The sequence below is a fragment of the Sphaerodactylus townsendi genome, linkage group LG16 (assembly GCF_021028975.2).
Source record: "Sphaerodactylus townsendi isolate TG3544 linkage group LG16, MPM_Stown_v2.3, whole genome shotgun sequence".
In the NCBI taxonomy this organism is placed as follows: Eukaryota; Metazoa; Chordata; class Lepidosauria; order Squamata; family Sphaerodactylidae; genus Sphaerodactylus; species Sphaerodactylus townsendi.
The window spans coordinates 27473801-27498666 of NC_059440.1; the positions used below are offsets into that span (position 1 = coordinate 27473801).

At 48.2% G+C, this 24866-nt stretch overlaps 1 protein-coding gene across 4 annotated transcripts in view; it reads left to right on the plus strand.

Annotated features, from left to right (window-relative positions):
• DVL1 (dishevelled segment polarity protein 1) overlaps positions 1-24866 on the plus strand; it is a 92938-nt gene that overhangs the window by 56597 nt on the left and 11475 nt on the right. For 2 of the 4 annotated variants that reach the window (XM_048518811.1, XM_048518813.1), the window contains exons 1-8: positions 9298-9427; positions 11696-12188; positions 15617-15755; positions 21337-21430; positions 22192-22261; positions 22525-22664; positions 23013-23089; positions 24657-24724. In XM_048518811.1, coding sequence (XP_048374768.1) covers positions 12002-12188; positions 15617-15755; positions 21337-21430; positions 22192-22261; positions 22525-22664; positions 23013-23089; positions 24657-24724 — 775 coding nt within the window. In that variant the 5' untranslated portion in view covers positions 9298-9427; positions 11696-12001. Of the gene's footprint in view, positions 1-1017; positions 1164-4111; positions 4225-9297; positions 9428-11695; positions 12189-15616; positions 15756-21336; positions 21431-22191; positions 22262-22524; positions 22665-23012; positions 23090-24656; positions 24725-24866 lie in introns of those variants that run through there. The other 2 variants (XM_048518815.1, XM_048518814.1) reach the window with 2 other exon arrangements.

Sequence of the window (24866 nt, forward strand, 5' to 3'; positions counted from 1 at the left end):
GTCTCTTCCTGTCCTGTGAGATAAGCAGAGAGAGAGAAAGATTATTCCCGGCTTCATCCTTCAGCCTTTTTGCTCCCTCTGGGCTTGTCCACCTGCAAGTTAGCTTAGAAAATTTAGCCAGTTGACAAATGAACTCATTACATTTGTGACGGCTTACGTGGCCCTGCACGCCTGTTGAGAAAACAGGAAAACCTCTCCTATTGCCCGTTGGGGGCAGTAGTGATCTCACCGAATATTCGGCCTTGCTTTACTTTCTGTCAAAAAAAGCTTTGCACTGTCTTGTCTAAAGGTGGTCTTGAAGGATAAAGGTTAGAGGTCTCCGAGGTTGGGAAAGGGTTACAAACCCGTGGACCCCTCTGAGGTCATGAGGTTTAATAAGACTTCCCTAGTGTTCGGTGATGTTTGATAGAGTTCTGGACTGGGGCTGGTTTCGGAAGATTGAATCAATTGAAGAAGAGGAGGAGGGAAGTTTGGATTTATAGCCTGCCTTTGTTTCCTGGAAAGAGATTCAAGGTGACTTACAAACCCCTTCCCTTCCTCTCCCCCCAATAGGCAACTTGTGAGGTAGGTGGGGCTGAGGGAGTTCTGAGAGAACTGTGACTGTCCCAAGGTCACCCAGCAGGAATGTAGGAATGTGGAAACAAACCTGGTTCACCAGATAAAACCCTGCCACTCCTGAGGAGTACTGGGGAATCAAACCTGCCTCTCCAGATTAAATTCCACCTGCTCTGAACTACTATACCTTGATGGTTCTCATGTGGGCCCCATACCAGGAAGTATAGAGGCCTATTGTGATGGGGTTTGGATTTATACCGGCTTTTCTCTCCTGTAAGGAATCTCAAAGTAGCTTGCAAAAGTATCATGGAAAATGTGTGTGGATGGCATGTTTCTGTTTTCACCCCAAGTATATAGGTATGGCTTTTAGGCTGTACTCTCGCTGTGCTGAATTTTCGAAGATTCATGGAGTTCGTCCCTTTCGGTGGGTTCTATAATTCCTTCCTTCTCCGGCTTTTGTAGGCTTTGGTCCTGGCTGGAAAGTGCCTCCCGGATTCCCCTGGACAAGCGGGTTCTGGACAGACGGTAATCTGGAGGAGCCACACGGATCTTCCTCCTCCCCTCGAGAGAACAGGAGGCATCGGCGACTCCCGACCCCCCTCTTTTCAGTACGATAAGTTTCAGTCCTCTTTCGTTAGTTGCTTTTCTCACATGTGTTTTGTTGCCAGTGTTTTGCTGATATCTATTTGTTCTATGTGTTTCCGCCATTGCATTCAAGGTGGGCTTAGTTGAAAAATAACGCCCACAGAATGGTGCTCATCACCCCAAAGGGGTCTCAAAGGAAAGAAACTAAGCAAATTCAGGCGCTGGTTCTTGGATGACTTGGCAATGGTGGGAGGCAATTCTGGGAGGACCCAGGTCAAGTAGTAGTCAATCTCAGACATGTGGACGAAAGAGTCTGTCTCTCCACTGACTATGCAGCCTGGAGGGGCAGCTTCTGCTAGAACGTGAAGGCTTCAGGCTGGGTTTCTGAAGGAGTCCCTACTCTATGAAGTAGGTTGAAGGTTTTGTACGAAGCTGGGGGTCCAACAGTCTGATTTGAGATACCGCAGTTTCAATTTAACATGGTACATAAGTTTTGTGTTGGTTGCCCGGTTGGAGGGTTCAAGAGTTCAGCTGATTTCTTTCCAATTCCCCACCTCCCACCCCTGCAGTGGTTCCTGGACCGCCTCTCCCTCTGTCTCTCTCTGACTTGTTTTCAGGACTGCATTGGTGCTGCTTCTGCCTATGTTTCCCCACCCCCCCTCCAAAAGGAGAGCTTGGCTTGGTCACCTGTGTCTTTCCAAGCCTCTGCTGCCCTCTTGTGGCTTTCCTGGCGCCCTTGTGGGGTTTCCGTCACATGACCTGCCAGATTGGTTCCGTCTTTGTCATCCTAACACGTCCCCAGCTGGGAATGGCGCCACAGGGGCATCACACATGTGCTCCGCCAGTTGTTTGCTGCGGGGGGAGGGTTCCTGCCCAAGCAGAGGGAGTCCCTTGGCATTATGCAGTGTCAGGGAGATGAAAGGAAAGATTTGGACCCTTGCAAATTTGGGATTTTTTAAAATCAGAGTGTTGGCAGGGGCCATACAGGCCCTCGAGTCCAACCCCCTGTTGGATGCAGGATCAACCCAGAGCATTCCAGACAAATGTTTACCCAGCCATCACTTGAAGATCCCCAAAGAGGGGGAGCTCGCCACCTCCCTAACCAGCATGATGGTTAAGAGCAGATGCACTCTTATCTGGAGAACCGGGTTTGATTCCCTGCTCTGCCACTTGAGCTGTGGAGGCTTACCTGGTGAAGCAGATTAGCTTGTGCACTCCAACACACGCCAGCTGGGTGACGCTGGGCTAGTCACAGTTCTCTGGAGTTCTCTCAGCCCTACCCACCTCACAGGGTGTTTGTTGTGGAGAGGAAGGGAAAGGAGATTGTCAGCCCCTTTGAGTCTCCTTACAGGAGAGAAAGGGGGGATATAAATCCAAACTCTTCCTCCTCCTCCTCCTCCTCCTCCTCCTTCTCCTTCTCCTTCTCCTTCTCCTTCTCCTTCTCCTTCTCCTTCTCCTTCTCCTTCTCCTCCTCCTCCTCCTCCTCCTCCTCCTCCTCCTTCTTCTTCTAGCTAGCCGATACTATTGCTGAACAACTCTTATTGTTAACCATTTTTCCTATTATCCAGCCAGTACTTTTCCGCCTGTAATTTAAACCAATTAGTGTGAGTCCTATCCTCTGCTGCCGACAGGAACAGCTCCCTGCCCTCCTCTAAGTGACCAGGGAGCCAATCAGGCTGAAGCAGCTGCGTGATCCAGAGCAAAATCGGCAGCGGTTCTTTCACGCTCTTGAAGTGCTGCCTGGCAGTGCCCAGATCCTCCCTGCCAAACTTCATTCTGTTGATTTTTTGTATCCTGCCCTTTTTCCAAGGAACTCAGAACTTCCCCAGTTTTTTATCCTCACAACAATCCTGGGAGGTAGGCAAGGCTGAGAGGGAGAAGCTAGGCCAAGGCCGTCCTGTGAGTTTCACGGCTGTGCAGGGATTTGAAAATTCCACATTTAAATCATTCTCCTCGGCTTCACCTACCTGACAAGCATGGTTGTTGGCTAAAATACAGAAGGGAGGAATCGTGCCAGCACCTTGTTGGTGGAGCGGGAAGAAAAGGCCAAACCGTTGCTGTGCGAAATTTCCAGCTTCCGCCTGAAATCGCTCGCCGTCGCTAGATGGCGCTCCTGAGACAGTTTGAGGAAGGGCCGTCGTCGCTGGCATAGTAGGCAGCCGGTGTCTGCCTTTTGCAGGGTGTAAAAAAGAGAGGATTTGGGCGTCTTGCCTGTGTTTGAGCACAGTGTTGCTTGCTGACGCCCCAGCTAATTATTCATTAAGTGAAGAGGTACTTCCTTGGGTCTGTCCTGAGCACTCTTTACTGGGCAACGCCAAGGTAGTTAATTATGAGCGAGGAAGAAAAAGTTCCTTCTATCCCTTTTCTCTGTCCCATGCATAATTTGATAACTATTGTATCTCCCCATTGTTTGCTTTTTTCCCAAACTGAGAAGCCACAAATGCTTTATTCTTTCTTTTGTCGGCAATCCCCTTGCGTCGTTCAAAAAGGAAATTCTGGCTCGTTTGTATCCGAATGCTAATTGTAGGTTAACAGCTAAACGTCGCGGCACTGTGCGTCTGCTATTTTTGAGACGACGGTTGGCTTATTCATTTTTTAAAATGCTTTCTCTCTCTCTTTTTGGAACGACAGATTGACTTTGTCCTTCATATGCAAAAGTAAATGGAATTCGCACAGTTCATGAGCTAAGATAGCCATAGGTGGTTGGCACTCGAGCGGCTTCAAACAAGCGGTTCCACTTTCGTGTTTGAGATGGCTTTTGCCCAGTTCTTGAATTTAGCATCTGTTGGACATGTGCTGTCCATGGCATGGTCCCGCTATGATTCTATTACAGGTTTTGCTGAACATTTTAGGACGGCCTTTAAATGTGCTTGCAGTAACCGCTAGAAAGGGCTTTTGTGGTCCCCACTAAAAAATGGGACGGACGTATTTGGGACAGCCACTGCACCTTACACATTCTCCTCTTCTGCAGTCCGAATGCCGCAAGCAGCCGAGACGGATTGGACAATGAAACAGGGACGGAGTCGGTCATCAGTCACCGGCGAGAACGACATCGGCGGAGGATCCGAGAAGGCCACGAAGACGGTAAGCGGCTTCCTCTCGCGTTGTGCTGGTGGGTCCCTTCAGAGGGTTGCCTCGAGCATGGTTCCTCTTCACACATTGCTTTCAGAAGCCACTAAGGGGTTAGACCTCACCTGGAATATTATGTACAGGTCTGGGCACCGCAATTCAAGAAGGATATTGACAAGCTGGAACGGGTCCAGAGGAGGGCAGCCAAAATGGTAAAAGGTCTGGAAGGAGGGGGGAATCAAACCCAGTTCATTAGATTAGAGTTCACCTGCTCTTAATCGCTGCATCACGCTAGGACCGTGGTGGCGAACCTTTGGCACTCCAGATGTTATGGACTACAATTCCCATCAGCCCCTGCCAGCATGCCCAATTGGCGCTAGGAAATGCACGGCTTTGTCGGATCACGGCTTTGTCCACAGGAGCCAGTTTTGTTTGTGGTGGTGTTTTGTTCTGAGGACTGAGGCCCAACCATAGCTAAGAAGCTGACAGCAGTTTGTTTTGTAACCTTCCTTGTTGCCTGAAAAGAACAACCTCCTCCAAACGATGTTCGAAACAGAGGAGGCGAAGGCCCAGCCTGGGAGAACAGAGGAGAAATTGCCCACAAGAATGGGGACGGGGGAAGGTGATGGAAGCGAGAGGCTGTTTGTGGGAACTGGATAGTGGCAGCGCCGTTTTCCATGCGCAATGTTTCCAACGCATTAGGGAACCCGCCCTTCTCTTCCTCCCTGCCGTTCTAATTAGCAGATAACTCTGGGCATCTGGTTGTTTTTCAACTCGCTAACTGAATAAGAGGGCAATTGCTGGAGAGGGCAGAGAGAGAGAGAGAGAGACGATCTCTCACCTCTTCTTGGGGACAATAAGTTCACCTGATGCTTGGAAAAGTTTGCCGGGTCCTATTATAAAAGGGAAAGTGGAGCCGGGCACTTAATTAGTTGCCTGGGAGGTCTGGCGATGCAAGTTCTCAGGGACCCCTTGCTGGTTGGGACAAATATTTCTATCGCTGCCTCCCCCTGCTTCCTGAAGGCCTGTCGGAAGAAAGGGATGTCTTGGGGAGTCTAATTAGGCTGATAATTAAGAGAGGAGGTTTTGTTTGTGTTCGGCATATTTGAGAGACTTGGCCGGGGGTCCATACTTTACACATACCAGTTTGGCAAGTGCTCCCCCATCTACTATGTTGCCTGGATGTCATACGGGTTGGAGAGCGACAAGGGAGGCGGCCCCTCTGCTTTGGGGCTGGCAGATGGCTGAATGGAGAGAAGATGGCAGATATTGGGTAGCAGGTACTGTGTGCCTATCGGTGCTTGTCTCCAGGAGAACTGATTTCTGTAGTCTGGAGATCAGTTGTAAATCCAGAAGATCCCCCCACCATGTACCTGGAAGCCGGAAACTCCAGATGTTCCTGGAACTAACTGTAGTAGCATTCAAGACCACAAGGAGCAGGGTTACAACTCTGGGTTGGGAAACCCGGGAGCTGCAAACCCCAGTTTCCTTTCTTTGTCACTGGGCTGAAAGCTGCAGTTCCACCCCTGTCCATCTGCAGTGGGGGCGCTGCAGTGTAGCTGACCAGCAGTTCTTTTTGTTGACAAGCTGCTGCAGCACCATAGAGTGTAAGACCACCATATCCGTTCCTAGACTCCAATTGTGAGTGAGTGAGTGAGTGAGTGAGTGAGTGAGTGAGTGAGTGAGTGAGTGAGTGAGTGAGTGAGTGAGTGAGTGAGTGAGTGAGTGAGTGAGTGAGTGAGTGAGTGAGTGAGTGAGTGAGTGAGTGAGTTAGTTAGTTAGTTAGTTAGTTAGTTAGTTAGTTAGTTAGTTAGTTAGTTCCTGCCCTCTCCCCACTGGGCTCTGGGCGGGTTGCAACCCTGACATTAAACCAATCAATTAACCTTTAAAACAACATACAATAAATAATTAAAACCACTAAATAGCAATACTGGGCACCAACATTAGTACATTAAAACTCAATGATAAAGAATAGACCTTTCCACGTCCCTGCCTCCCCCCCCCCCCTTCCTTGAGATTCCTTCCCTTCCAGAGCTTTTCAAGCAAGAATTCTGGCAGGTATCACTACCCTGGCTTCTTTGGAAACTGCAGTCAAAGTTGTCTGCTATCTTTCCAGAAGCAAGAACTGCTTTTCAGGAGTCTACTAATTGGGGAGGACTCACCGAATGGCCACCAAAAGACCAGGGCCGTGTTGATATCTATATGTTTTTAATGAGTTCCCCCAACAGTTTGAGCCAAGTGCTTTCGTCGGTTCCTTGGGTTCAGGTATTCTTCGGCTGGTTTCCTTCTCTGTCAAGGGCCTGCTGGACTACATGCTTTTTGAAAGTGTTCCTGGGCTCCACAAAATTGAGACCTTTTCAGCTCCTGATGAAAGTCAAAAAGGACGTGCTCTGACCTCTGGAGCGAGGCCCTATCCTAATTGTCCTGACAAATTGAAAGGCTGTGCTCTGGAAATTTCTGCCACCTTTCCTGTCCTCCGAGGAAGACGAGCCAGGAGCCAAGAGGTCAAGAAACCTCCATCATTAGCAGGGAAACACCTTTGAAGTCCCCAAGTGGGGAATGGATAAGGGACTGAAAAAGCGGCCTTTGGTTTGGAGAACCGCTGAAGGGCTGGAAACGTAGCGAGAGGCAAAATGCGTCTTCGCAAAATGAACAGGAGCAAAATAAAATGGTTTGAGACAAACCCTGACCGTGTCACGATCGCTGTCGTCTGCAGCCCCCAAAATATTGTCAGTCTTTATTAATTTTAAAATGTTGATATATGGTACAGGCAATATTAAAAATGATCATTCCCATGACTCCTTCCAACCAGAATAAATTTTTAAAAAAATGCTAAATAGAAATAATCAGGCGTCTAAAAATTAAATTAAAACAGCAGAATGAAAAAAAAATAGATCTAATGATCGTTATTGCTAAGTTTTTATAAGCCAAGTCAAGTATTTATTGTTTGAGCCATTGGCTATAACAATACAGAGATACATGCATATAAGCAACTGTTAAAAAGGTGAAGGGAGAACAGCAAGCAAAGTCCTCCCTCCCTCACCTACCCCAGCAAAAATACAGTATCACAAAATGGAATATTTGGCATCCTGACAGTGGCAGGCTGGGTCGCGTTCGGCTTGTAAGAGTTGGCTGGTTTTTAAACACAATAATTAGCAAATGGTTCTTTGAAGATTGTTGACCGTATTCATGGGTACAGCAGGTGTGATCCCTGCTTCAAGCTATTCTGAGAAGCAGCCATGCCTGCCCCTTGTTTCGGAAGAGAGGGAGGGATATCCCTGCCAATCCAAACCACGATGCGAGAAAAGTAGAATTCTGTCTCCGGTCTACATTAGTGGATGGAGGGCTTTTAGCACGATTCATTCCGCATTTTTGTTGCAGGCTTGCATAACTTATTCCAGGTGTGCAAGTCAAGGGCAGTTTGAGTCCTGCCTCCAGGGTGTTGGCAGGTGCCATGGGGCCCGAGGGCACTGTGTTGGGCACCCTGCCATAGGGCCAAGCTGTGGGTATTCCAAATCCACAGAACCAAAGGTGTATCTAGGGGAAAATGTAGCCTGGTGCAAGTTTTCCGTACCCCCCCACTTCCAGAGGGGCGGCTGCCCTCCCCCACCACGACCAAGCAACATTTTTTTGCACCAGGTCATCTCAAAGTCACCATCACATTATGAACCCAGGGGAAGGAGGAGGGGTGTGGGGGCGATTTTCCACCCCCACGTGACTAAATGGCCACAGCCTAGGAACATTTGACCCCATATGTCCCCTTGGGCGGTACGCCACTGCATGGAACCAGTATCTGAATGCTGCATAGCCATTCTATATCTGCAGCAGTCAGATGAGTTTTCTGTTGTTCAAAGCTGGTAAGGGCCCTTTTCTGAAACCACAAACCATACAAGCATTGCACATACTAGCACACCCCCATGCACACGCACAAGCTCACACACACTGCACACTGGTTCAGTGTGGGCCATGATTGTAGGAAGGTAGTTTTCTCGTCCCTTTCCCTTCTCAAGGTCGCCATGTCTGGGCCTGCCCTTCTGTCGTCCAGACACTTAAAACCTGTTGCTATGGGTTTCTCCCTAGCCAAACGAAATGGGCTTAGCTCTTTTCGTCTTTCTACATAATCCACCCCACCGAACCCCCTCACTTGTGGCTGCCCTCTTGAGCACTCAGCGTGGGTGGTCATGTTTTTCTGCCGTTCCGGGAGGCCAGACGTGGGATTCCACGGGTGACCCGTCTGCACATTCCATAGCAGCAAATCCTAGCTTGTGGCCAAGGATAACTTGACAGAGATGCCGTCTGTCTCGACTGTCAGATTATAGGACTTGATAAACAGGTGCCTTTCCCAGACACAGTCTGATGCATATGCTCCGTTTCTTTTCTTTTCTTTAAAGGCCAGTATTTACAAAGCTTAAGAGGCTTCCAGATAATATTGAGCTACACGCGCTAACCTATTGCAGCAGAAAAGGCCAAGAGTCTTGTGGTACCTTAAAGGCTAACAAATTCGTTGTGGTAGAAGCGTTTATTGAAACAGATCTGTTTTTTCAGAAGGTTTGTGCATTATCCCCAGTTAGCCTTCTGGGTGTTTGCAGATGTGAACAAACACATGGGAGAAAAATAGCTGAAGTTAGGCACAGTCTTGGGAATTTTTCCCAGTCATTTTGCTCCATTCTTTACCGTTGTTTTTCTCTATGACTCTACGTATTTGAGTGTGGCATATGTGTCAGAAACTGACTACTGAGTGTTTGTATGCATATCTGTGTGTGTGTTGTGTATCTGCTAGTGAGATGGTTTGTTTATTTTTAAAAAATATTTATATCCCACCTTTCTATAGTCTGTATCAAAAGGCAGCTTACAAAAATCAGAATAACATTACAAGAAACATATATGCGAACAAAAGGTTTAAAACAACATATGAACAAAAAAAACCCCATCTATCACTTATTGGATGGAATAGGCGCCTCAAAAATTCCAGCAGCTAGTCCAAGCATGTGTTGAAGTCACCGGCCAGGGAATCCTGGGGAGGGGCCATTAGGAGAATATTTGCATAGCCCCTTTTGATTGGCTCAATGCCAAGGGGGCAGTCTGGAGGCAAATGCATGGATGCCGGCTAGGATGCTGCAGGGACTTTTCAGACACAATGTGGGGTGCCGAAGACTTGTTTAAAGAGGCCTTAGAAGAACCCGAGAAGATCAGCTGCATTACAGATGAGAAAGGGCAGGTATGTTTGGAGAGCTTTTCAGCAAGGTGGGGAAGATGGTATTTCTGTGTGGGCAGGGTGATATGCGTTACAGATGTCTCCACGAGAAGCTGGGTGGATTTATGCCTGGAAACTGCTAACTGAGAGGATCGAGAAGCCCCAAAATATTCTGGAAGGGTATACAAGCAAAACAGGCAAGGCCAATGGCTCGTAAGCCGAACAAATCTGACATAATTCGGTCTAACCCCAAAGGCAGTTTGCAAGACTTGAGCAAGGCTGTGAACGATAAGATATTATGGAGGGCATTAATTCATAGGATTGCCGCAAGTCGGACCTGCAACCTGGCCACGCTTTCCACAGGCAATCCCAAAGAAGTTTACAGGACTACATTTTGTTTGGATTTCATCTCTCCCTCTTGTGGCTGTGGAATCAGTCCTAATGTTGCTTGTTTTATAGGGAGGTTGTTTTACAAATCTGTTGTCCTTGTAACGTGCAAAGCTGTTGTCTCTTTCGTCAGTTAATCAGGTGAGTGGAATTGCTCACTCCGGTAACGCAGAGACAAAAAGTCCCCCACAGAGAAGCTTGTGTTATGATAGCTGGCATACATTCCGGCTGCACAGGTACCACTGTGCAAATGCAGAGTCCCAAGGGAAAACGTGCTGGTCTTCCAGACTTAGCTTGCACACTTAAAAGAGCAAGGGGCATAATCTTGGATCCAAACAGGAACATCCTCATGCAGGTCCAATAGCTGCTGGAGTGTATGCATGTTACCTGTTTTGTGTGTGGAATGCCAATACAAATCTGAATCTTGGAGACTGTTAGTGCCATTTCCTTGGGTCCGAGAAAGTCAGTCCCTGCTCAGCCAAACAGCACCCACTGCAAACTCAGCTCCCTCTCTTTGCTCATCTGTGAAATGGGAATAATGCCTTGCACTGTACAGTTATCCCTTCCACATCACGGGGGTTGCAGGCGTGATGCCCCCGCAATCAGGAAATCTGTGTCAAAAAATTTGACCCTCCCTTTGTACCAGAGAATAAGTCTGTGTTGTCTGCTGGCCTTCGTGTGTCATCTGCAGCTTCTGCAAAAAAATTCCAAAAAATCCCATTTAATTTCTTATGTCGACCTACAGTATGTTGCAATTGCAATGGGGAAAGTCACAATGTGGAAGGGATAACTGTAACCTGTTTTTGCCACTAGCTGTTCAAAAGGAGAGGTATGGATAGCTATACAGGAATATCCGAGCTCCCCCTGCTGCGCCCCCCCACCGAACCCTCCCCGCCACCCCCTGCATAAACCCCTACAAACCTTTCTTCAAGCTGAGTGTGCAGAAGCCAGTAACACATTGGGGGTGGAGAGAAGATCAGGAAGGGTGCCCAGTCCTGTCCTGCTGGGGAGGGGGGGTGAGGGAGAGGGCGGGTGGCCAATGTGCTCCCCCATGACCCAGGCAAATGGCACTTGGATTGTCTGCCCCCTTGTACCCCTTTAGATACGCCATTGTGGAAACGGAACCCAGAACTGCCTCTGTTCAAAGCAAATGGGTAGCTGAGTCCCAGTTTCCCCTCTGACTGGGCTTATTGTGAAACATTAACACTTTAAGGAATAAAATGCATTGCTTTTATTGTAATGTCACCTTGAACATATCCAAAAGCAGGGCTTCATGCCTTACTGAGAATTTTGCTTCCCCTGCTATTAAAATAATTCCCGAGAAACCAAAAACCGGTGCTTTGGATTGGCAGGCTAGGGTTCAGCCTTCAGTTAAATAGGAATGGCAGGTCTGTACACACTCGGGCCATACAGTCAGTGAACGATCCCTGAAGGATGTTAAGAAGAACTAAACCACTTTTCACATAATAAAAATGTCCTTTTTTTGTGCTGTGCTGTAGGAAAAGCCCCTGTTCTCATTGCAAGATGTCCAAATTTTGCTGATATTTTAATTACACATTTGTAACCCTGATGACTGAAAATGGCCCTCATTTTGCTAAATTCATCTCCCTCGGCCCCATGGCTATAATCTGCCCCTGCTGGTTGAAAGCAATCAGGCAAATTCAAATGGCTTACCAACAAAGGAGATTTATCCCGTACATTCTTAGGATCTTATCTTGTTAAAAACAAAAAGGCCTCTGGGAGAATGGGTGCCTGCCAAAGATAATCCCAGAAAGAAAAGTGACTTTTTTTTACTCCTCTTGCAACTGTGGATGCAAAAATTTATCAAGGGGGGGGGGGCGATTTGGCGGTGGTGGTGGTTCATTTTAAAGATGATACAAATAATTTTTGTTCTGTTTTCCCCAGACCTTTGCAAGATCGAGCGCTTGGTGGTAGATTTTTCCCTCAGGCAAAGACCTTCTTGAGAAATCTATCATGGAGGAAGTAACATGCTGAAAGTTCATGTATTTCATTTTCTGTAATTCCTGAGGCTTCCAGAATGGCGTTTCTTTAATACCCTAGCTGGCAAGCTGAAGTTATACACAATTTTTTCTCTCTCACCCAATCCTTCAGGAATAGCCTGACAAGGTGCTGGGGTCCTTTTTAAAGCTCTAACAAGAGCGAGGTCTGGTCAGTATTATCAGGTTGGTTCTGGGCAGGGCAGACCACAAAATGGTCACTGCGGTGTTTTTGGAGTGTTTTGGACGAGCCCGCTCACAGCAAAATGGGCAACGTGGGCAGCCGCGGTCCTCCCAGACACCCGACGACAGGAAGCGCTGTGCCCTGTGGGGTCGTCGTTTTTTAAGGCCACTGGAACCAATCAGATGTTTTCCAGAAACTCCGCCTCCTGTAAATCACTGTAGGTATTGGGTTTCTTAAGGGTGACTCAAGTCACAATACTCTCTATGGGTGCAGGGGGCGGGATATGGGGAAGCTATGGTGTGGGTTGCTATGTCATGTCACTTGTGGTAAAAAACAAACAAAAGCTTGGAAGTGGCACAGGTTACTCTAGGAATGTGCCCGAAACTCTATGGTAAGACCATAGAGTTTTCAGTGATTGCTAGAGCTACCGTGTCACTTCCTTTTTAATTAACCAGAAGTAACATGATGCCTCAGTTGGTAAATGGGACCCGTGCCTGAGGAGTTGTGCTGGTCACATGTGTATGACCTGTTTTAGAAAAGAGCTTCTGTTGATGTTAGGATAGCATTAAGACTATTGTCTTGAACTGGGATTGCAAATGCAAAATGCAAGATGTACTTGGCATTTTTAGGTACTAAGGATGGAATTCTGGGAAATTGAGTGTCTGGAGCATTTCATGCTCACATAGGATCTGTAGTACATACAATAGCCCTGTAAAGTAGGTTAGTAGCAAGGGAAAGGGCAGTAAAATGGGCAGGGTGGTTGGGAGGCTTGGTGTTTGGTTGGGGAAGACGGGCTATCTTGTACGTGCAGGACTAAGAATAGAGACTAGGAACTTGCCTAATGGGACTTCTGGCCTCCGTCAAAGATTGAACATGGGGAGCTTCTGGGGTCCCGCTGGTTTGCACGTGCTCTTACTGAATCACCCCCTTGGTCTTTTCAATGTCAGTTTTGTCTGGCGATAGATCCCTGTGGAGGTCTCTCGCATCACCTCTTCCCGGAACAGTTGAACTGGAAATGTTGCAGGTTAAACAGTAATGGGAAGAGACCTGTATGTGCACAAACAAACACCCTCTGGGAAGAAAGAGTGGAGCACGACTGAACCCTTTGGCTCCTCCCCATCCCCCCCTTGGCCTTCTCGGCATCTTGGGAAGCTCTGGCATGATCCCCAAGTAGAAGCAAATGTGCGGAGCATCTCTGATCTGGGGTGGTTCTACAGCTTGGCTGTGGGCCTCAACTGATAGCCCCTCCCACCAACCCTTGGCGAATTCATTAAATTAACGTTTCAACCATCTCTCATGTCCTGTATGGCCATAGGAGCCTGCTGCTCTTTGCGTCGAAGATTTCGCTTAGAAAGCCAACTAGTGTGCCCGATGGCAGGTTCTGTCTGGTCCAATAGACACCCCGTTAACTCTGCACAGAACCGATGGAGCCGTCTCCAAGCTGATGTGCTAAAGGCATCTGAGAGGGGCACGCCAAGGGTTAAAATTCCAGACCCTGTGTTTTGATTCTCCCAGAGCTGCCCCTTGTGTGGATTCTGCTTCTCCGTCTTTGAGAAGGAGACCACATAAACAACTGCCGTGGGTCATTAATTCTCAATAATAGGCGGGAGCCGATTTCTTGTTTCATCTGGGATGAATCATTGACCTGGGAATGAATGAGGAATCTGTGCTGGGCTCCGGATCAGACACCTGGCACCAGCCATCCCTCCCCCCCAACCCCCTTGAAGAATCCTTTTTTCCTCCCAAGTTCATGATCCTGGTTGGTTGGCACAGTTGACGGGACCTGAGGAACCCAGAAGTGCCCGAACATTTGAAGGTGCCCAAACATGTCGACTCCTCCAAAACTCCAGGAATCGCAGGGAAGAATTTGCCCCTGCCAGGTTGCTAATCCTCATTAGATTTGCAACTGCGTGAGACGTAAGACTGCCAGGGCATCCAAGAGAAAAGCCAGTAGCGTTGGACCCATCGCTGATCGCAAATGAAGTTAACTACCGTGGGAGCAGAGTCCATAAAGGTATTGCTGATACCAAAAGAATAGTTGTTCTGATTCTCCGGGCAGATCCAAAGCCCGGAATCAGCAACTATTTCCCCCCGCCAAGGGCTGCTTTTGAGAAGAGAGTCCTTCCTGCTCTATGTGAACCCCCAGCATGCTAACCATATCCCTCTTCCAAATATCTATTTTACTTCTGAGTCAGCAGTTGAGGACGGGAACAGGTGATGGGAGGGTAACGTTGAGGCCTGGCTCTTCCAATTGCTGACCTGTAGTCTAATGAATTGGGTAGCCATTTCTTTGTCGTCGTTGACCGGGAGTTGAGACTAATGTGGGGGAGACAGTCAGGCTTATCTGGTGAACCAGATGTGTTTCCGCACTCCTACACCCCTGCTGGGTGACCTTGGGCTAGTCACAGTTCTCTCAGAACTCTCTCAGACCCATCTACCTCACAAGGTGTCTGTTGTGGAGAGAGGAAGGGAAAGGATCTGGTAAGCCACCTTGAATCTCCTTACAAGAGAGATAGGTAGGTATAAATCCAAACTCTTCTTCCTAGACCTTCTCCCTCTTTTACCTGAATGATAAGTACACTACATGTACTTATTTATTTAATGCAATTTATATGCCGCTCTCCCCACAAGGGCTCGGAGCGACTTACAGTAATGAGTAACCTATAACATTCGAATAAACAAACAATTAAAACAGTTATAATAGTTAAAAGTCCAATCTCATCTGGTTAAAATACATTTACATTTAAAATCAACTAAAACTTAAAAACTTCAAATAAGAGTTAAAATAAACCGGCAATAGATGCCATTTAAAGCAAATAGGGATAAAAAGGTTGCGGCAGCAACAAGCGTAATTGAAAATAAAAACATTTACTAGTTCAAATTTGCTAGCTGTGGGCCAGTGGTTCATTGAGAAGGCTGGTAGGGCAGTCTCTGGTCTCCTTTTGGATCATGTGACTTTAAGGGTTGCGGCAAATATTAGTCCATAGCATTTGTAGGATGAAATGGAATTCAGAATGGGGGTGGGGGGGTGGGGGCTTCTCACCTTGTTTTCCTTGTCAGTGTGTTTGTTTGTGTTTAGGTTTTTGTCTGTTGTGTAGCAGTTGTTTGGCCTCTCTGCTGTTAACTAGCATGGTGTAGTGAAGAGTGGTAGACTCTAATCTGGAGAACCAGGTTTGGTTCCCCCACTCCTCCACATGAGTGGCAGAGGCTTATCTGGTGAACTGGGTTTTGTTTCCCCTCTCCTGCACATGAATCCTATCGGGTGGCCTTGGGCTGGTCACAGTTCTCTCCGAACTCTCTCAGCCCCACCTGCCTCACAAGGTAGGTTTGGGGAGAGGGGAGGGAAAAGAGTTTGTAAGCTGTCTTGTAGGAGAGAAAGGTGGGGTGTAAATCCAAGACGTCGTCTTCTACTGCAGTGTCCCTTTCTGGCGATGCTGTTCCTCCGAACCATCCCAAACAATCTCAGAAAAGAGTCTGACAATGTTGAGGGGGCCACATAGCCAGTCGCATCCGGCCACAAGATGACATTACAAAGCCAATTCTGATTAAGGGCAAAATCGTTTCCTTCGCTCTGGATGCATGTCAGAGTGGATGGCACTCAGACATTCATCACAATCCCAACTAACGCTGCCTTCTTCCTCGCAGTCACCCGCATCAACGGGCACCCCAAGCTGGACAGGCATCGAGAGCACCCGCCGGGCTATGATAGCTCTTCCACGATGATGAGCAGCGAATTGGAGTCCAGCAGCTTCATCGACTCTGACGATGATGAAAACACAAGCAGGTACAGAAATGCACATGAGTGGATTTCTTCCAGCCTTCTTCCACATTGGTTAGGGCAGCATATATGGTTCTCCCCCTTTCCATTTTTTGTCCTCTTAACTGCCCAGCGAAGTAGGATGGGTCCACAGTCACCCAGTAAGTTCTGAAATTTGAACCCAGGCCTCATTCATTCCACATAACCACTCTAGCATTGGTTAGCAGTACACAGAGAAACCTCTTTTCTTTCAGTCAGTCAGGGAACAACAGAACTACCAATGGTTTTTAACTGTCACCTTTAGAATGTTCCCAGAATTCCCTGCTGCTTGTTCTGCTGCTGCATGCAAACAAGGCTGAAAATTCCAACAATTCACTCCACTTAACCACTCTAGTTATTTACACGTTTATGCCCAACTTCCCTCTCCAATGGGGACCCCGTGTGGCTCAAAACATCGTATTCCTGTCCTCCTTGTGAGGTAGGTTAGACTGATTGATGGAGAGTCATTGGCCCAAGGTCACCCAGCCCACCTGCAAAGATGTACATGGGTTTCCCAGATCCTCATCTTTGGCTGGCACCAAGAAAGGTGCGCCTCGGCATCATGGCATCCACGGACCATGTTGGGGCCCTTAACCTAGGTCAGTGGTGGCAAACCTTTGGCACTCCAGATGTTATGGACTACAATTCCCATCAGCCCCTGCCAGCACAGCCAATTGGCCATGCTGGCAGGGGCTGATGGGAATTGTAGTCCATAACATCTGGAGTGCCAAAGGTTCGCCACCACGGACCTAGGTTTTTCTCCCATCTCTGTGATCCCATGCAAAAAAAAGTGCCCTGCAGAATCAAAACAACAAGCCTGACTTGTCAAAAAAATAGAATTTTAGGCAACCATCACCATACAAGATTCTGCTCAGGTCTGGGACTCCCTGTGCCTATCTTTGGGGGCATTTTGAAATGAAAAAACAATCAACGCTTCACCTTGAAGACATCCGAGGCTTCACCTGGAACCTTTTGACGGCAAAACCTGCCACCCTGTATCATTTGTGGTGCTTTAAGGCCTTTCCCCCTCTGCGTTTGACATCTGCCCCATGTCTCGGAGGCCTCCCGAGGGAACGCAATAGCTTTACTTCCCTCCTCTCCTTCCATTTTAGTAAATAAACGGAATATCTCCATAGCAGCGAGATACGCAGCCGAACAGGATTAAGAGCCGGCAGGGGAAACGGTCGGAGCCTGCTTGACTCAGCTAAATCCCGGTCTATGTTTTAATAATGCGGGGCCCCTCCATGCCAGATGTCCCCCCCCTTTTAAAAAATACAAGCCCCCAGAGGCTGCCGACGGGGCCCTTTGCTTTCCAAGCTGGGGCAGCCCGTCTTGGCATGCGCAAGGAACAGGCTAGCCAGGGAAAGAAGTCGAGGGGAAAGGGCCAAGGTATGTTGCTTAATATCACAAAGATGATGTTCATAAGCGGATGAGACATTCCGTCGGCGAGGGAAAGGGGAGGGAGGGGGGGACTAGAAGGGGCTGGCTTTCTTTACCCACAGAGAGCACTTGTCCGAGAGGGAAATAACAAAGCTTTTGTCTGGGGCTACAAGTGAAAGCGACGGAGAGCTGGCTTGAAAGAGCTGGCATTGTGTCCACCTGGTTAGGAAAAGAAAGGAAGCGGCTGGAAACAGCCATGTTGTCTTGCAAAAGAGGCCGAATCCCCCGGTGCTCTCCGGTTTGTGAGTATTCTGCATTTTTGTTCTTGGTAAGAAACACTTACGGTCGGGCAGCAATCGGCTCTGCTCTGCTGCTCCGGGGCCGGGAAGCAGGAGACACTTAAAAATCCACAAGTGGTCAGGCAAGTGTGTTTCTGGGCATGTCCAGAGCGGCGATTCTCCTTGCCAGCCTGACTTTCTCCTGTCTGGGATGATGGGATGGGTTTTCGGGTCAGGCAGGGGGGCTTGTGGTGTAGTGGTTAAAAGCAGGTGGATTCTAATCTGGAGAACCGGATTTGATTCTCCATTCCTCCACCTGAGAGGCAAAGGCTTATCTGGTGAACCAGATGTGTTTCCGCACTCCTACATTCCTGCTTGGTGACCTTGGGCTAGTCACAGTTCTTTCAGGACTCTCTCAGCCCCACCTCCCTCACAAGGTGTCTGTTGTGGGGAGAGGAAGGGAAAGGAGCTTGTAAGCCACCTTGAGTCTCCTTACAGGAGAGAAAGATGGGATATAAATCCAAACTCCTCCTTCTTTTCCTCCTCCTCTTCTTTGACTCAAATATCTGGATTGGCTTTCCATCCTGGATTCCTGCTTTTTTGGTCAACTTTGGTCAACACTACACTTTTCTTGTAGTGAACGTCAGGTTGGTATGTTGTAGAGGGAACCTGGTGGTGGTTTTCAGTGGCTCAATGGCAGAGAGCATCCTTAAGATGCAAAAGATTCCACGGAGGTGATAGTAAAGACCTGCAGCACCAGAGAGCTGTTGCCAGTCCGGGAAAGTCATTCTGAGCCAGACTTGATGGAAGCGTTTTCATTATGTAGTTTTAAAGGGGCAAGGTTGGCATTTGCGAGCAGGGTGGTAGTTTGCATGCGGAAGATCCCAGATCTCAGTGTCTCCAGGTAAAGGATCTTTGAGAGCCAGAGTGGTATAGTGGTTAAGAGCAGGTGGACTCTAATCTGGAGAACTGGGTTTGATTCCCCACTCCTCAGCATGAGCAGTGAACCAGATTTAAAGCTATCACTGGCAGTAAAGATAAAGGAAGTGACCCCCCCTCCCCCCACCCAGCCCCTATCATGTAAGCTTGATAAAGGGGGGAAAAGTGATCCGGAACAGATATAGAAAAGAATACTGCTAACATGCTGTTTATAAATAAGAAATTTTCCTATTTTTACCGGTAGCTGCACTGTGAATGTTTGGAGTGAGATCACTGTTTGTCCCTTGTGTAATTTAAACAAGGTATTGTTCCCCTTGTTCCTTCCTTCCTTCCTTCCTTCCAAAAATTGGATTTGCTCTGACCACTTGCTTTGGAAAAAATGGGCTATGTCTTACGTCCGGAGCCGCCACCCGGACTAGAACGGGTGACTATTAACCCTTAGACGTTGAGGTCTTCTGCCCCCTGTGGTGAGCTAAAGAACTGCAGGTGGAAGAGCTCCCAGGTCATTCCACAGTGACTCCAGCTAACCAGTCTGTCCCCCAATCCGGTTGACACTTTAGGGGTCAAGCTTGGAGGGATACTTTGGAGAGCCAGCGTGGTGTAGTGGTTAAGAGCAGGTGGACTGTAATCTGAAGAACTGGGTTTGATTCCCCACTCCTCCACATGAGCGGTGGAGTCTTATCTGGTGAACTGGATTTGTTTCCTTTCTCCTGCACATAAAGCCTGTTGGGTGACTCTGGGTCAGTCACAGTTCTTTCAGAACTCTCTCAGCCCCACCTACCTCACAAGATGTCTGTTGTGGGGAGAGGAAGGAAAAGGAGTTTGTAATCCACCTTGAGCCTCTCTCTCCTTACAGGAGAGAAAGGCAGGGTATAAATCCAAACTCTTCTTCTGCTTCAGCTTGTAGGGTGTTTGGGAGCAGCAGTGGCGTAGGAGGTTAAGAGCTCGTGTATCTAATCTGGAGGAACCGGGTTTGATTCCCAGCTCTGCCACCTGAGCTGTGGAGGCTTATCTGGGGAATTACCTGTGCACTCCCACACATGCCAGCTGAGTGACCTTGGGCTGTGGAGGCTTACCTGTGCACTCCCACACATGCCAGCTGGGTGACCTTGGGCTAGTGACAGCTTCTCGGAGCTCTCTCAGCCCCACCCACTTCACAGGGTGCTTGTTGTGAGGGGGGAAGGGCAAGGAGATTGTCAGCCCCTTTGAGTCTCCTGCAGGAGAGAAAGGGGGGATATAAATCCAAACTCTTCTTCTTCCTCTTCTTCCTTGGTCAGAGTGGGAGACAGGATGCAGGATTGGGCGTTCCCTTGGTCTGATCCTGTGGGGCTCTTCATCTGTTCTCATGCATGCAAGAGAGCTTAGTTGGCTGCAGATCCCCCTATGCGTGCGCAAAAGCGTTCAAGGTGCAACTTATGCTGGACTCACTTTGCTTTGAGAAAATAGAACCCAGGTTGTGCCATAAAGTATAGTGCAACTCTGAGGCCTGGGTCACATGCAAAAAAGAGTGGAGGTAGAGGAATAAACCATTTTGGAATCTTTGATGTGGTTAGGGAGAGTTAGAGCAGGAAGACCCAGGTTCAAATCTCCACGGGGCATGGGGCTGGCCCCTCGTGTTCTTGCTCTGCTTACCTATCTCACAGGGTTGTTAGGAGTTTGAAATGGAAGAGAAGAGAGCCAGGCAGGCTTCCTTCAACTCTTTTAAGGAAAAAAGGTAGAGGATGAAAAGTAATAGACCTGTGTGTGTTTGTGTGTGTGTGTTTGTGTGAGTGAGAGAGAGAGAGAGAGAGAGACTCCCTGAAAGCAGAAAGTCAGCTCAGCAAACAGCGAGTAGCAATACCCCTTGACATTCTAGCTTTCCACTTGCAGGGTCTAGTTTATGTAAACAAACTTCCAAAGCAGGAAAGAAACATTTGATCCTGTGGGGGAAAACAAACGCCTCCCCGCCTCTTGACTTGGTACGGGCCAGACACAGGTTTACCACCTGTCAGAATTATGACTCCAGCTAACTGTTTGGATTTCCCTGCGTGCTTTGCTGGGTAACATGGTCTAGACCACCCTAAAGCCTTGAGAGCAGGGAGACCCTTCTGACCTCTGCTAAAATCCAGGTTGATTTATGCCTGGCCCAGGAGAAGGACGGGATGCCCCTGCTTTGGAAGGAGGAAACGGCAGTAAATTATTCTCATTAAACCAACAGTAATTTCACGTTGTTAAGGCCAGCTGTCGCCATTGATCTATGCCAGTAATTCCCTAGAGAGCGGAGGAGAAAGAAAGCTGTGTTCTCTCTATAATTAAAAGTGGGTTTCATGTTGCAGGTTGAGCGTAAAGGTGGGTCCCTGGCTTGAAATGGTTGTCTTACAGTGATATATGCATGCATCTCTTTGCAACCAAGCAATCCTATAATGAAAACCCACAACCTTGATGCTATCCAATAAAGTCCCACTGCGTGAAACATGATTACCCACGTTCTGCCAGCACTGATTGGCTAGCACCCATTCCATTTGCAGGAACACGGCTCCTCTTCTCTGGGCTGTTCTCACATTGTTGAGTATTTTACCCAGGCCACTGATGCTCCCGAGCCACTAAGTGGTTCTTTGATGTCGCACCCATGGCTTTCCAATGCAGGGCCTGCCACATCTCTCGTGAAAGTGGGCAAGGCAGATACATGGCGGGGCTTTGGGGATGATTTGCCCTTGTGGGTGGCAGGTGGTTTGCACCACCAGATCGAAAGCACATTATTCTGCATGTGTGGAACAGGCGTGAGGCTCATGGAGAGCCAAATTCGGAGATAAGATAATTGGACTGATTGACCCAACTTGCCCAGACACTGGGGGGCGCTGCATCAATCTAACTGCATGTAAGTTCTGCCTCCCTGAATGGGATGCCCTTCTCTTTGTCTTAACTCGTGAGCTGCCCTCTGAGTTTGTTGCCGTAACTGCAGGTTCTCAGTTTCTCCTCTTCCTCTCCTGCAGGCTGAGCAGCTCGACGGAGCAAAGCACTTCGTCCCGCCTCATCCGGAAGCACAAACGCCGGCGGAGGAAACAGAAAATGCGCCAGATCGACAGGGTAAGCTTGCTTGGAAGGCTGAGCAGAAGGGGTTAAAGGTCAGCGGCAGCCGTGAATCGTTTGGAGGGGATGAGTGCAGACAAACATCTTGGTCAAGGGTGGGACTGAAAGCATTTTAAAATCTTTTAGGTGATGTGAGCAGAAAGGGCCTCTGTTTCGAGTGAACCGTTTTGGTTGACTTCAGAGAAACAGGGCAGATGGGAGCTTTCTCTTCTGAACCGGCTGTGCGATGAATGGACTGGGTTTGTGAATGTTTAAAACTCTTGTTCAACGTGTTTTTTCCTTGTCTTTGCTATTTTTTCATAATGCATTTGCACAGCAGAGTTCTCCGAGCAGATTCTGTTTACAAAACAGTTTGAATGTCAGTGTTCACCATAGAATCATAGAGGTGGAAGAGACCACCAGGGCCATCCAGTCCAACCCCCTGCCATGCAGGAACACACAATCGAAGCACTCCTGACAGGTGGCCATCCAGCCTCTGTTTAAAAACCTCCAAAGAAGGAGACTCCACCGCACTCCGAGGCAGTGAATTCTGCTGTCGAACAGCCCTGACCGTCAGGAATTTTCCTGATGTTTAGGTGGAATCTCTTTTCCTTCACCTTGAACCCATGACTCCTGGTGCAGAACTCGTGTGTCTGCGTCCTCTTCAGCTATATTCTCAAGCTGTCTTCTGAATTGTTTCTCTCAATGAGCCTGCCCAGTCAGCCCTTCTGATAGCCACGTTTCGTGGATTTTCACGAGCCTCTCTCCATGTTTTCCAGTCGTCCTCCTTCAGCAGCATCACAGATTCTACCATGTCTCTGAATATCATCACCGTCACTCTGAACATGGGTAAGCCAATGAGCTGAGCTGCTGTGAGGTCACGGCATATTCACAAACATTCAGAATGCTGGAGGGGAAGAGTTTGGTCCCACTACCTACAATGTACATCAGGGGAAGGAAATTGAGTGGAGGAAGGGAAAGGAGCTTGTAAGCCCCCTTGAGTCTTCTTACAGGAGAGAAAGGTGGGGTATAAATCCAAACTCTTCTTCTTCTAGAATGACAAGGCCTCTTTGTTCTCTATTACACACTGTCTTCATCCTCCATCATTTCAGAAAAATACAACTTCCTGGGGATCAGCATCGTAGGCCAGAGCAACGACAGGGGAGATGGGGGAATCTACATTGGCTCCATCATGAAAGGCGGGGCTGTCGCAGCTGATGGACGGATCGAACCAGGGGACATGCTGTTACAGGTTGGTGTGGACGAGGGTTGCTGGGAGACCTTGGGTCAGTCGCCACTCATAGCCTCAACCCTGGCAAGTATTTGGATGGGAGACCTCCAAGGAATACCAGGGTCATGACTGGGAAGCAGGCAATGGCAAACCACCTCTGAACCTCTCTTGCCTTGATAACCCTACGGGGTCCCCAGAAGTCAGCTATGGCTTGATGGCCAGAAAAGAAAACCTTAGGCCTAGAAATCCTTCCCCCAAATGTCCACGTGGTGCTGTATGGAGAAACGACCACTAGCCTAGGAATGGGATTCCAACTGATGATGTGAAGAACAAGTATCTCAGAAACAACCTTCTGATGGTGCCTTCCAGGTGAACGAGGTCAACTTTGAGAACATGAGCAACGACGACGCGGTGAGGGTATTGCGAGAAATCGTCTCCAAGCCAGGGTGAGTGAGGTTGTTGAAGGTTGTAGTTAACTGTTAGTCCTAAGATCAAGGTCCATCTTTAGCTGTGGTGTGGGCATATATTGTTTATGCTGTGTTGCCCCAGTCTATAGGATTTAAAGCAGCATTCATCCAAAGGCCACTCTAAATATTTTTTGAAAGCCAGTATGTATAAAAAACAGCAAGGCAAACACTCGTTGCTGATTTTGGTTTATTCCTGTTTTAATTTCATTATATAAAACCATAGGGCTATCCTGGTGCTTTTTCTCTGTCTTTTATTTTAGAAGAACACTTCAGTGAATTATCACATTTTGAGAACCCTTGCATTGTTAAGTGAGACTCATTGGCTCCAATTTATTTTTAAAAATAAAATGCACAATAGTCATTAAGTGATTTCTTTCACAACTACTTTAAAGAATACTTGACCGAATCTTTTTTTTTTAATCTGCTAGCTGAACCAGTGGTGGGATTCAGCCGGTTCGCACCGGTTCGGTAGAACCAGTACCTTGTGGTGGGATCCAAAAATTTTAGTAACAGGTTCCCTCGCCAGCCCCCCCCCCTCAGCAAAGGGGGCAGAGGCATACCTAGGCAAACCTGAGCCCTGGGCAAAACCTGAGTTGGATACCCCCCCATGGGCAGCCACCCCACCATGACCCCCAATTTTTTTTTTGCACCAGGTCATTTCTAAATCATCATCACATTATAGAAAATGCCCCAACTCACTAATCTGAACACAGCAATGGTGAAACACACAGGTTCTTTGATAGACTGGTGAGATAAAAGGTACGAAAGGCTGAGAATCAATGAATTGCAGTACCTGGAAGGGATTAACCCAGTTCAGGGAGTTACATTATCAGTCCCAATTGCTATACGGAACCTTCATGTTCAAAGGCAGTATGCCTCTCGGGGAGGCGAGGGTGTGGAGATGGGAAAGCGGACCCAATTAGTAACCCCCTCTCGGCACACACAAATAATTAGTAACCCACTCTTGGGAACTGGTGAGAACCTGCTGGATCCCACCTCTGCCAGTACCTAATTTTTTGTTGAGTTTGGTGAACCGATTGTTAATAAGTGGCTTTCAGAGCCCCAGAGCAGTTGCCTTCCTGCCCATATGCTCTGAGGCACTAAAAGCCCTTTTGCCCCCACTCCCAGGGGAGGGGAGCGAGGGGGCTTTCAGAGCCCCGGAGCAGCTGGGCACCTTGCCACCCAGTTGCTCTGAGGTGCTAAAAGCCCCATCACCCCCCCTCCCAGGGGAACAAGGGGGTTTTCAGAGCAGCGGCAGCAAGGCCCCCTCTCCATCCCCACTAGAAGGTCCTCCGCAGCAGGTAAGTGAGCGGGGAGGAAACAGTTGTTAAATAATTAGAATCCTACCACTGAGCTGAACCCTAGAAAAGTGAACCTTGTGCTGTAATGTGATTTTGCTGATGTGTAGCTCACTCAGAAAGGAGGTCTTGAGATAGGATGAGATTTGAAAGGAGAGTGGAACCTGGTAGTCGACTCGGAACATAATACCGATCTTAAGGAAGGTAGTTGTGTCCTTGACTTGACTCTGGTTTTGTTTGGTTTTCAGGCCCATCAGCCTCACAGTCGCCAAATGCTGGGATCCTACGCCGAGGAGTTATTTCACAATCCCCAGGGGTGAGTGAATGGTCCTTGCAGCAGTAAATAACGGCGTGGAAGATGACCAGGTTTTAAAAAACAATGGGCAAACAAGATGGGGAAAGGGTGGCTTTTTACCCTCTCTCATCAGACTTGGCAGGGGCCCATCCAATAAAACTTG